The sequence below is a fragment of the Vitis vinifera genome, chromosome 3 (assembly GCF_030704535.1).
Source record: "Vitis vinifera cultivar Pinot Noir 40024 chromosome 3, ASM3070453v1".
NCBI lineage: Eukaryota > Viridiplantae > Streptophyta > Magnoliopsida > Vitales > Vitaceae > Vitis > Vitis vinifera.
Genome location: NC_081807.1, coordinates 12,518,344 through 12,531,604, shown reverse-complemented (window position 1 = coordinate 12,531,604; position 13,261 = coordinate 12,518,344). Strand labels below are relative to the sequence as shown.

The 13,261-nt window shown below is 33.5% G+C and overlaps 1 protein-coding gene across 1 annotated transcript; it reads left to right on the top strand.

The window, feature by feature from the left end:
* Positions 1 to 8,778: 8,778 nt before the first annotated feature.
* On the top strand, positions 8,779 to 12,452 carry LOC100244016 (GTP cyclohydrolase 1). The gene is made up of 2 exons (XM_002266163.4): positions 8,779 to 9,550; positions 11,015 to 12,452. The coding sequence occupies exons 1-2, from the start codon at positions 9,352 to 9,354 to the stop codon at positions 12,181 to 12,183; spliced, it is 1,368 nt and encodes a 455-aa protein (XP_002266199.1). The 5' UTR covers positions 8,779 to 9,351; the 3' UTR covers positions 12,184 to 12,452.
* The last annotated feature ends 809 nt before the right edge of the window (positions 12,453 to 13,261 follow it).

The window sequence follows — 13,261 nt, the reverse complement described above, 5'->3', positions numbered from 1 at the left end:
GGATCTATGAGACTCTGCATTGATTATAGAGAGTTGAATAAGGTGACGGTGAGGAACAGGCATCCCCTTCCTCGGATTGATGATTTGTTTGATCAGCTTCAGGGTGCTTGTGTGTTCTCTAAGATTGATCTTCGATCTGGTTATCATCAGTTAAGGGTTAGAGGTGAAGATGTACCTAAGACTGCTTTTCGAACTAGATATGGGCATTATGAGTTTTTGGTTATGCCTTTTGGTTTGACTAATGCACCTGTTGCTTTTATGGACTTAATGAATAGGGTATTCAAGCCCTATCTAGATCAGTTTGTGGTAGTTTTAATAGATGATATTTTGGTGTACTCAAAGAGTAGGGAAGAGCATGAGCGTCATTTGAGTATTATATTACAGACTCTCAAAGATAAGCGATTGTATGCTAAACCCAAGAAGTGTGAGTTCTGGTTAGACAGAGTTTCTTTCCTTGGGCATGTGGTGACCAAGGATGGCATCTCAGTTGATCCTGGAAAGGTAGATGCTGTGTCAAATTGGAGAAGACCTACTACTGTGACTGAGATTCGAAGTTTCTTGGGACTGGCTGGTTATTATAGGCGATTTACTGAGGGGTTCTCTAAGATTGTCCTACCTCTAACTAGTTTGACTCAAAAAAGGGTTAAGTTTGAGTGGTCTAATGATTGTGAACGTAGTTTCCAAGAGTGAAAGAACAGATTGGTGACAGCTCCTATTTTGACTATCCCTTCAGGTTCAAGAGGGTTTGTGGTGTATAGTGATGCCTCTCATCAGGGTTTGGGTTGTGTTCTTATGCAACATGGGAAAGTTGTAGCTTATGCTTCTAGGCAATTGAAGCCTTATGAACGAAATTATCCTACTCATGATTTGGAGTTAGCTGCAGTGGTTTTTGCACTTAAGATTTGGAGACATTTTCTTTTTGGTGAAACTTGTGAGATATTCACAAATCATAAGAGCTTGAAGTATTTATTTTCCCAAAAGGAGTTGAACATAAGACAGAGGAGGTGGATTGAACTACTTAAAGACTATGACTGCATTATTCAATATCACCCAGGGAAAGCGAATGTTGTGGCTGACGCCTTAAGCAGGAAATCCTTTGGTTCCTTAGCAGCTATTAAAGGTTGTCGGAGGCAATTATTGGGAGATTTGAGGAGTTTACAAGTTCATATCAGAGTTTTAGACTCGGGAGCTCTTGTGGCTAACTTTAGAGTGCAGCCAGACTTAGTTGGGAGAATTAAGGCCCTACAAAAAAATGATTTGAATTTAGTGCAACTTATGGAAGATGTTAAAAAGGGTAGTAAGCCTGACTTTGTTTTATCAGATGATGGGGTTTTGAGGTTTAAGACTAGACTTTGTGTCCCAAATGATGGAGACTTAAGGAGAGAGCTTTTGGAGGAAGCTCATTGTTATAGGCTTGTGATCCACCCAAGAGGGACAAAGATGTACAAAGATTTGAGACAGAATTATTGGTGGTCAGGAATGAAGCGAGATATTGCACAATTTGTGGCTCAGTGTTTGGTATGTCAACAAGTGAAAGCTAAGCATCAACGACCAGTAGGGTTTTTGCAACCACTTTCTATTCCCGAGTGGAAATGGGAACATATTACTATGGATTTTGTGACTGGGTTACCAAGGACCTTAGGGGGCAATAATGCAATTTGGGTGATTGTTGATCGATTAACAAAGTCTGCTCATTTTCTGCCTATGAAAGTTAATTTTTCTATAGATCGTTTGACTTCTCTTTATATTAAGGAGATTGTGAGAATGCATGGTGTACCTGTTTCTATAGTATTTGATAGAAATCCTCGTTTCACTTCCAGATTTTGGCATAGTTTACAGAAAGCATTAGGTACTAAGTTGAGTTTTAGTACTGCTTTTCATCCGCAAACTGATGGTCAATCAGAGAGGGTAATTCAGGTCTTGGAAGATTTGTTGAGAGCTTGTGCTTTGGACCTAAAAGGTAATTGGGATGATTATTTGACACTAGTGGAGTTTGTCTATAATAATAGCTTTCAAGCTAGCATTGGGATGACACCTTTTGAGGCGTTGTATGGTAGAAGATGTCGATCTCCTGTTTGTTGGGATGATGTTGGAGAGAAGAAACTTTTGGGCCCTAAACTTGTGCAGTTGACTGTTGAAAAGGTCTCTTTAATTAAGGAAAGATTGAAAGCAGCACAAAGTAGACAGAAGAGTTATGCTGATAATCACAAACGAGATTTGGAGTTTGAGGTGGGTGATCATGTTTTCTTGAAAGTTTCACCTATGAAGTCTGTAATGAGATTTGGAAGAAAAGGGAAACTCGGTCCTCGTTTTGTGGGACCATTTGAGATATTAGAAAGAGTAGGCACTTTGGCTTATAAAGTGGCCTTGCCCCCAAGTCTATCTAAGATTCATAATGTATTCCATGTTTCGACATTGAGAAAATATATTTATGATCCCTCTCATGTTGTGGAGTTGGAGCCTATTCAAATTTATGAGGATTTGACTTATGAAGAGGTACCCGTTCAAATTGTGGATGTGATGGATAAGGTACTACGACATGCTGTTGTCAAGTTGGTAAAGGTCCAGTGGAGCAATCATAGTATCCGAGAGGCCACTTGGGAGTTAGAAGAAAAGATGAGAGAAAAGCATCCTCAATTATTTCAAGACTCAGGTATGTCAAGTTTAGAGGACTAAACTTTTGTTAAGGAGGGGAGGATGTAACGCCCAAGTTTTCTTTTTAAAGGGTAATTTAGGAAATTCTTAATAATGATATTAAATTAATTAATTAATTAATTTAATAAAATGGAAGAGGGGTGAAAAGGTAATTTTACGAATAATACCCTAGGTATAAATAGAAAATTCTCTTCTTCCTGTTCTTTTTTTGAATCGTATTCCTGTTCGTAGAGAGTTTCCAGAGAACGTGAAGTTGAGGTCAGATTTCAAGGTTTGAAGAACAAACCTCTATAGGTAAGTTTCTAACCCCTAGATTATTATTTTAGATTCATTAGTTAATTTCAAGCACATTAGATATATATTTTTTGGAAAACCCCAAATCTAGATTAAGGTTAGATTATTTTTTTTAATTCGTTTTAATATCAAATAGTAAAAATTTAAAATTTTGATTTATTATTGGAATTGGGGAGATCTTAAGTTTTTTTATTAGAAAAAAAAAATTCCTGTGAAGATTTTGATTTAGATTAGGGTTAGTTTATTATTATTATTATTATTTCGTTTTAATATCAAAATAGTGAAAATTTAAGATTTTGATTTATTGTTGGAAATTGGAAATTCTTAAGCTTTTAAGAAAAAAAAAAAAAACTGGAAGACGCGTGTGCACACTGTGGAATTGGAGAATGGCTTAAGGATAAAAAATAATATAAAAATAGAGGACGCGTGTGCACACTTGGAGAATGAATATATATATATATATATATATGGGGTGTGGGTGTGTGTACGGATGGAGGGATGGATGGTGTTTGGTAGTTAATGTATATATATGTATATATATTATTATATTGACAATAATGGATAAAAGTTTATGTTTGGAAAAAAAAAACGAGAGAATAGAAGTTTTAAATAAAAGAAAGTAAAGTTTTTGATATTATAATTATGAGCGTAAGTTAATAAATAACATAGAAATTAATTATTGAAATAAATTATAGTTTAATTAAGTTGTGTCCCAATAAATAAATAAATAAGTAAATTCAATTTTATATGAATTAGAAATTTATTTATTTTTAAGATATGAATAGATTAAATTACCTTTCATAAATATATAAAAATAATAATAATAATAATTTGAATACCTAAAATTTTAGGATTGTCAAACCTATAATTTTAGATAAATAGTAATAATTGTTTCTCTTATGTTTTGTTAGGTGAAGAGTAGATTTTTAGGATTATTTTTCTCCAAAGTTTTTTAGGACTTCTTTTGAGGTAAGGGAAATTAATGCAGTTGTTAAATTCTTTTTTTTAAACAATTTTTTTAAAAATATATATACATTATTTGAAAAAGTTTGAGTTATATTCCGTTTTATGCATGGATCAAACCTGTTTTGCATGAAAAGTATGTTAGAATTTTATATTATGTTTTTGACAAATAAATGTGGAGATATTATATGTTGTAAATTTGAATAAATGAAATAAATATTTAACTCTGGTTTGTTTAGCCTTTGTCAACGGGATATAATAGTTAACTTTTGGCCTTTGTCAATGGGATATAATAGTTAACCTTTACATTTCTTGGTGGGGAATGTAATTGATTTGAACCCCAGCCTTTAGGGGTTCGGTTAGAGGTTACTAGTACTAGTAGTGTTTGGTTCCGTCCACCTTAAAGGAACAATTTGAGGCTAGCCACCCATTTGAAAAGTCTCACCTAACTGGGCACCCTTTGATGTTTGATGACCAGAGTAAACAAATTATTGGAATGTTTTGATTGAATTTGATTTGAAATTGTTTGAATTAGAAATAAATGCATACAGTTAGAAATTTTGAATGTATTGGCAAAAAAAAAAAAAATCTTCTCACAACTTTATGAAAATGATTGATTACAATATCTCCTATTTTACAAGTAAGTTTGAAATGTTTGATCCATGGACTGCATTAATGTTCCTTATTGGGCTGTGAGCTCATTCCCATTTGTTGACTACTTTTCAGGTACCCTTAGTTCGGGTGAGGAGTGATGGCTAGGCTGAGGAATGGTCATCATTAGGATTTGACTTAGGATTTTATGTTGGATTTTGTTTAACTTTAGTTATGTTCATTTGGATCTTTTAGTATTTGGAAGCTATTTGGATATTGATTCTTTAAATTTTATGTTAGTTCAAAGTTGAGTTTTGGAGATTTTGAAGTTTGTTTTAGTACTTGAATTGTTTAAGTTTGCAATTTTTTGGACAATGGATTTTGTATAGTGGATGTTTTAGTGTTGAAATCGAATTTTCAAGATTTTAGATTTTGTTCCGCTACTTTGAACAGGTACTTGGTAATTGGTAACTTCGGATTACAAGATAATTGTTTAGGTCAGGTTACACTGTAAGCCTTCGAGTTTGAAGTGTGAAATGACCGTCACGCCCTTGGAGTGGGTCTTGGGGCGTGACATAGGATATTTTAAATTAATTATACTAATTATAAATTAAAGACACTTTACAGTATAGTGGAGATAACATCTCAAAGTTGTATACGTTAATCCAATTATTCATATCTTGCTCATATAATCTTGTCTCACACATTTTTAAGTACTTGTATCCGACACTATTATTTGTATTAGTTAAATTTTCATATTTAATTAAATTACTTTTACTTATATTTTTCATATGTTATCTCATAAGAGATGTATCAAATAAAGAAATGTAAGGTATCGGATATGAGAAAAAATTATTAAGGTTATATATATATGAATTCCTTTTAACCTTATAGACATATTTTAAAGTCGTGAAGAATCTTTTGGGTCTAGAACAGACAATATCTACATGATTAGATGCATGTTGTAACAAATGGTATTAGAGTCGATCTTCAACCCAAGTGTGGGGTTTGTCTGGCTCCATGAGGAGTGTTTGTTTATTTGGCCCCATAATCTTATACGTCTGCATAAAATGGTGTTTATAATATCTCACATCGGATATGAGAGAAAGTTATCGGAGCTACATATGTATGAATTTCTCTTAATCTTATAAACGCGTTTTAAAGTCGTGAGAGTCCCTTAGATGCAAAATGAACAATATCTATATGATTAGGAGCAAGTCTTTATATTAATACAAACTAAATTGTTAATTCCGATTCTTGGATATATATAATGAAATTTACATAATTGATACCTAAAAAAGTGTAACTAAATTGTTAATTCCAATTCTTGGATATATATGATGAAATTTACACAATCGAAAAAGTGTAACTTTATGATGAAATTTACACAACCAACCTAAATTCGGACAATAAATTAAACGAGGGATTGAGATTGAGAGAAGAGATGGGCATCAAAATAAGATTTCAAGTGTTTCCAATAAAAGAAAATGTATAATGGACTTAAAACTAAGAAAAATAGTAGGATGATAGATACTTGATATTGAAAAAGTATATAGGAGATAGGATGATGGATAGTTAGTACTTAGTACCCAAAAGGTATCTTTAATACTCTGGTGGGACCAACAAATAAATCATGGAAACAAAGACAATCCGCTGAAATTTTCTTTTCAAGGGTCTAATGCTATATATGACAAGAAATGAAATAAAAGCATTGGATCACAATTATCAGCTTGGAAAAAACACTACTATAGTAGAGGGTCCAAATTTAATAACGCTTTATATAATAAAATGTATTTTTTTAAAAGGGTCATTTAACTATAACTGTCCATGTATCACTTCAATTAATTTTTTCAAATATTATTCTGAATATTTAAAAAAAAAAATTAAGCACATAATTTATATAAAGAAACTTTTACAAACATTAGAAGATGTTGTCCCTCTCAAAATCACTTTCAACAAGTTTAAAATTAAATAATTAAATTCTTTTAAAAGGTGTGTTGAAATTTTTTTTTTCATTATTATGCTAGAAGGTTGATTTAATTTTAATTTTAAAAGATATAGGAGAACATATTATTAAAATAAAATGAATTTTAATGATCTTATATGAACATACAATATAATTTATTGTGTTATCTAATCATATCATTAAAATCATATTTATTGCTCATTTAGAGTGTGTTTGACAGTGATTTTAAAAAGTATTTCTACTCCTTTTAATACTTAATTTTTTTTATCTTTTACGTATAAAAAATATTAGAAACACTTCTTAAAATCACTATCAAATACACTTTTAATTTATTGTCAAAATTCAAATTTACTTTGATAGAAGCCAAGGCACATCTAAATCTCAATCTTCATTTAATTTGTTGTGAGAATGAAAGTTACTAATTTGATAGGCATCATTTCGGGTTTAGCTCTTTCCTCAACTTTGTCACCACTAGTCGTATGCTTTTTATTTGCATCTTATTTGTTTGTAACTTTGTACCTTGATCCCCCTTCAACTCTTTTCTTCATTCTCCCATTGGTCACATGTTTTTTTGTCTAAACATTATTTGTTTATACTTTTGTATTTTGATTTTTTTATCTAAATCTTATTTATTTATATCTTTGTACCTTGATCCCCGACTCTTTCCTAGGCTCAGCCCTGCCTCTAGTCCCATGCATTTTATTTGAGTCTCATTTGTTTACAACTTTGTACATTGATCTCATTTATTTATCAAGATGAGAACTTCGGTTGGTGCCTTTCTTGAGAAAATTTAATTAAATATGAGTAATAGTATTCGACACATACATAAAAATATGATTAAGATAATATAAGATGATATGAATAATTACATTAAAGTATAAAACTTTGGGTTATATCTTTGATATTGTAATTTTAAAAAAAAATTATAACTAGTATAATTAATTTAAAATATCTTATCCCACATAGAGAAAAAAAAAACATTTTATTGGGGATTAAGGGAAAAAAACTTAGATTTACCCTCAAACAAAATGAAAAACATTTAGAGAAATCTTTTAAAGGAATTAAAAATTGTAAGATGTTTTACTAAAATAATTTCAATAAGAATATGAGTTTTTTTTGCAAAGAATTCAATAATTTAATATGTTATAAAATTTTCACATAACTAAATATAAATCAATAGAGAAAAATGGAATTTTTTTATTTTAGAAGTATTTATCATGAACTATGATTAAAAACATAAGTTGTTTGATGGTTAGATCATTTGAGTTTTGATAATCATATGTACACACACATTTCATAACAATCTTACTATGTATGCAAAACAATAGAAAAAAATATGCAAAACAAATTTTTTATTAAAATTATTAAATTGTGAGATATAATTTTTATGATAATATTTTTTTACACACACATATATATATTTCACCTTGATCACAATTTAAAAGACAACGAGGAAAGCCTCTAGAGTTGTTTTTGCTTATTTAAAGAGAATTAAAATTTGGAATTCTCTATTATTTAGTTGCTTAATTCAAATTTTATTTTAACAACTTGTCTTTTTCATTAAAAATTTTTTTGAACAAGGGGATATTTATTTACTCTTTATTCTCTTTTGATTTTAATTGAAATATTTATTTCCTTTAAGAATTTGTCAACAAAAGAATATTTATTTATTTATTTTTAATTCTCCTCTAATTGCAGTCGAAAGAATTAATTTTACTTGAAAGATTAAAATTTGTATTATTCCAAATTTCACCATGTGTTTCATTATTTTCAAATGTATGTAAAATTTATCACTTATCGATCCAAAATTTCATCGAATTGGGGAGTCATATATTTTTTTTTTTTTATGACAAATTTAGTGATAATTTATTTCACTAAAAATTTTGATGTCTATGGTAATTTTATCAAATTGGGGAGTCATATGTTTTTTTTTAAGACCAATTTAGTGATAATTTATTTCACTAAAAATTTTGATGTCTATGAAATCTCTCGATAAAAGTTTGATGATTATTGTTATTTATAATTCAAATATCTTACAAAATTTTATTATTTTGTACCGTTAGAATTAAAGAATAATACATAAACTCCCTTAGTATAAATAATTATATAATTATTTATTACATTTTGAAAATAAAAAAATTAAAATTCTAAAGAATTGAGGGAAACTAACAATTTTAAAAATTATTTTGTAAAATACCACAAAAAAAATTATTAAAAATTCATTTCCATTTGAGAATGAAAAATTAAATAAAAAAAATTCACAGACACGAAATAAATTGCCATTTTTCTCTGGAACTGAAGAATATACGGGTCCCAAAATTAGAAAGGGAGGGGTCATGGTGCCCCAGCGTCGTTTCTGGATCTGCTCCTGCCTAAAATGACAAGTAGCTCAGAATGATCCATACGTAGAGTCGGACTTTGCTCGTATCTTCAACCTCAAGTTGTCGACTCTAGTCTGAGCCATAATAAATAAAAGGGGAGTAGGTACCCCTCCCCACCACCCCTCACTCCTCACGGCAGATCCGAGATTTCGCCTAGGTGGTGGTCTGGGTTGGTGAAGTTGCCCCCACATCCACCGGCGACCGCCCACCACCCACCACCCACAACCCAGATCGGCCGCTGCCGTACAGAGGAGAAGGGACTCACGCAAGTGGGTCCTACATCCCGATGAGAAAACACTTGGTTTCCACACATTCCAAGATCGACGGCCACCCTACGTTGGTAATTTGGTAGACATCCGCTTCCCCTTTTTCTTTGCCCTATTAATAGAGGGGCCCTTGTGACCAACTCTAAGTCTCTAAGCCCCATCCATCTCAGCTTGCTTAGCTTCGAGATTCAGTATTGTGTAGGTTTTTTGACATTTGACATAGACATAGACATAGATGGGGGCTTTGGATGAGGGGCACTTTAGTGTGGAACTGGAGGATGGCGTGAATGTGGAGGTGGGATTTGAGCCAGAGACTCTACCCATTGAGGAGGCTGTTAAAGTGCTTCTGCAGGGTTTGGGTGAGGATATCAATAGGGAAGGCATCCGTAAGACCCCTGCCCGTGTTGCCAAGGCCCTTTGTGAAGGAACTAGAGGTACCATCTCCCTCTGTTTTTTTTTCCCTTTCATCTGCTGCTTTTTCTTGTTTCTTCTTTTATTCTGTGTTGGAAAATTTTGGGACTGGGACTTAGTTGTATTTTCAGCTTAATGTATTGGTTGGGAAATTGTGATCTACCTCACTTTATCTTCATTATCTACATATATGTGTGTGTTTGAAAATTTTGAGTTATTGGTTAATTCACTATGTTTGAGACTTTCTCAACATCTCAGTATATGTATTGCCGAAAATTCTGTACCCACCTTGGTTTTGTCCTATGGCTCATTAGTTGGATTTTGAGGCAGCCTTTTTGCCTGTACAAATCTCTGGATTTGCCTTGGGCAGGGTGAGCTACTTCTCGTGGACCTAGGCAGGATAAAATATGTGGGCCTTCTCTAGAAATTCAATGATTCCCAAATCTTTGTAGTAAATCTAAAGGTGAGTTGTAAACTTGGGAGTTCATGAATCTAATTTTCTTCCTTCCTGATGCATACATAAGATTTGTTTTTGATGGGTAAATTTTTGTTCCCATTGAGGCTTTAACCTGGAGCTTCCCACAAACCCTCCCTATCCTTTTACCACTTGAGCCAGGCCAGTCAGGCCTCAAGGGAGGAAAAAAACCCACAATCCTTTGGCTTGCTTGTTTTTGTAAGGCCTAAACTGAGCCAAAATTTCTGTTGAAGTCAGAAGCAAACCCGTCAACTTATTACATACAAAATTGTATCTATTTATTAGTTAGCATATTTAATCTTCACTCTAATCATTATTAGATTATAAGCATTGGCATCCTCATTCACATTCAATGGTTTACTTTCATTGTATCTGAGACACCGTGATGCCATGCCCTGCCAACATTGTAATAATCCTTGTTTGAGATCCAGGAGATAGTGTTATATTACATGTATTACAGGTCGGTTTAGGATTAAGATACCTTTTGCAAAAGGGCTCCCTGGATTCACTTTTTCCTGGATGTGAATGAAGTTGACTTTCAAGTCTGTTTCCTTGGATGTCAACCAAATTAGTTGGCTGTTGCCTCCTGTTTGACATTATGGTTTCTTTTCAGGTTTAAATTTCCATTTTTGATTATGGATTGTACCATTTTTCAGTATTATTCATATATTTTTATGTGAAGTTGGTGCATTCATGGGCAAGAAAAAGGCTATAGAAGGTGGATTGCTGATGCAAATAGGTTCTTTGATAGCCATTTATGAATCCTGTTCTTTAAAGTTTAGTTTATTGTGCATGGCTTAACACTTGTAGGTTGTAAGCATTTCTCCACATTATTCTAATAATGTCATGTGAAATTGATGAATTCATTGATTGGCAAAGGATGGTAAAAGGTGGCTGTTCAAAAAATATGAGGCATGGATATGATATCTAGATCTCTTATGGACTATTATTGATTTGGAGTTGGAGTGATGGCTTGCAAATTATTAAGTAGAACTTTCATTTCTTTTTCTAGGTTACAGGCAAAAGGCAAAAGACATTGTTCAAGGTGCCTTATTCCCTGAAGCTGGTTTGGATGAGGGAGTTGGTCATGCAGGAGGAGTGGGCGGGCTCGTGATTGTTCGAGATCTTGATCTCTTCTCATACTGTGAATCTTGTTTGCTTCCATTCCAGGTAAAGTGTCATGTGGGTTATGTCCCATCAGGGCAACAGGTTGTGGGCTTAAGTAAGCTTTCTCGGGTAGCTGATGTTTTTGCAAAACGACTCCAAGATCCACAGCGTCTCGCAGATGAAGTGTGTTCTGCTTTGAACCATGGGATCAAGCCTACAGGTGTTGCTGTTGTACTCCAGTGTTTACATATTCATTTCCCGAATTTAGAGTTGGGCTTCCTTGATTCAACCCATCAAGAGTGGGTCAAAGTATCGGTTTGTTCCGGTAAAGGCCTTTTTGAAAATTCGAAGGCCACCATTTGGAGCGATTTTTTAAGTCTCCTGAAATTCCGAGGCATGAATGTGGAGAAAACCCGTACCAAAGATTCCACAAGTCCATGTTGGTGCCCATCCCAGTCCTCCTCTGCTTTAATTCCATGCAAGATAGAACTTGTCCACCAAATGGATGCTGCAGTAACTTCAATTCTCAAGTCTTTGGGTGAAGACCCATCGAGGAAAGAGCTGGTACGAACCCCTAATCGTTATGTGAGGTGGCTGATGAACTTTGAAAAAGCTAACTTGGAGCTGAAGCTAAATGGGTTTGTTTGTGGTAAGATGGATCCTTTTCATCCCAGTTGCAACGAGGCAGAGATGCAGTCTGAGCTGAACTTGGCATTCTGGTCTCTGTGCGAGCATCATTTACTTCCCTTCCATGGTGTTGTGCATATAGGCTACTTCTGCACCAAAGGAACCAATCCCATTGCAAGATCCATTTTAGAGTCAATAGTACATTTCTATGGCTTCAAGCTCCAAGTACAGGAAAGGCTTACCAGGCAGGTTTCTGAGACTGTTTCATCTCTGCTAGGTGGAGATGTGATAGTGGTGGTGGAAGCTAGTCACTCGTGCATGGTCTCCAGAGGAATCGAGAAGTTAGGAAGTAATACTGCTACAATGGCTCTGCTTGGCCGGTTTTCAACCGATGCTGCTGCAAAAAACATGTTTTTGCAGAGCATTCAAAACACTTCAACTTCTTGAGGACAAGGGTTCAAATCCAGATTTCTTCTATCTATTACAAATTTTTTACTTGCATTGGTATTCCTTTTTGGTTTTCTTCCCCCCTGATCTGCAGTCTCACAGGCATGACCAGGATAAATTGCAGCTGATCTGCCAGAGTTGTGTTCAAGTTGGAAATGCTACGATAATTGAGGATCCAAGGTTTTTATTTCATTCATTCATGTTTCTACTGATATGTAGCATAGACACCCTTGAAAAGAAAATTCCAGCAGCATGCCATTGTTTCTCTATGATCACTTTCTCTTCTGATCATTTATTGATTGGCATCCATGGCTACCATGGAGCTGAAAACATCTAAGCAAAGTTTCATCCTTTTTTCATAATGGAAAGTAGAGAAGTTTAGATTTTGGAATTCAATGTTCATTTCCATAGTCTTTGTTGAACATCTTGTTTGTGTTTTCACAATCCAAATGGGAGTGGTGGGATTTAAATGAGAACATCATATAGAGTGCATTAATGATTTTCTATTCATGACACAATCAAATTTGAGTAGGTGTGGAATATGAATGGTTGTAGAAAGGGATATTCTTTGTTTAGAGGTTTTTTCCATCCTTTTATGGAAATCTGGTGAACCAAATCCTAATGGGTGGGTGAGAGACGTGAGAGTGAGAGCAGAAAAGGCAAAAGTTGAAAAGGGCCTCTGGGCAGACATAGACCAAAATCACCCTCTTTTCTTTCCTTACCACCTTAACCCTCCACCAGCCTATCTCATTCATGCTTCACGTCGTGGCTCATGCCCCACTCCCATCTCATCTCATTCTCATTCACTCATTTATTCTATTGGGTCAATACAAACTTTCGTTTATTAGTTGGTCTTAGAAGGGATTTTTTTTAAAAATCAATAATTTTGAAACATTTTTATTAAAATATAACTTTTAAAAACTATTTTCAAAATTTCAACACTTTCAAAGAATTCAATTGAAACTTGAATATTGATATGGTCTTTCAAAGGAATAGCTTCCACATGTAATTTGAAGTTGTTCTTTTTAAAAGATTTTTTTTTTAAATATTTAGTTTTATTATTATTTTTAAAAAAAAA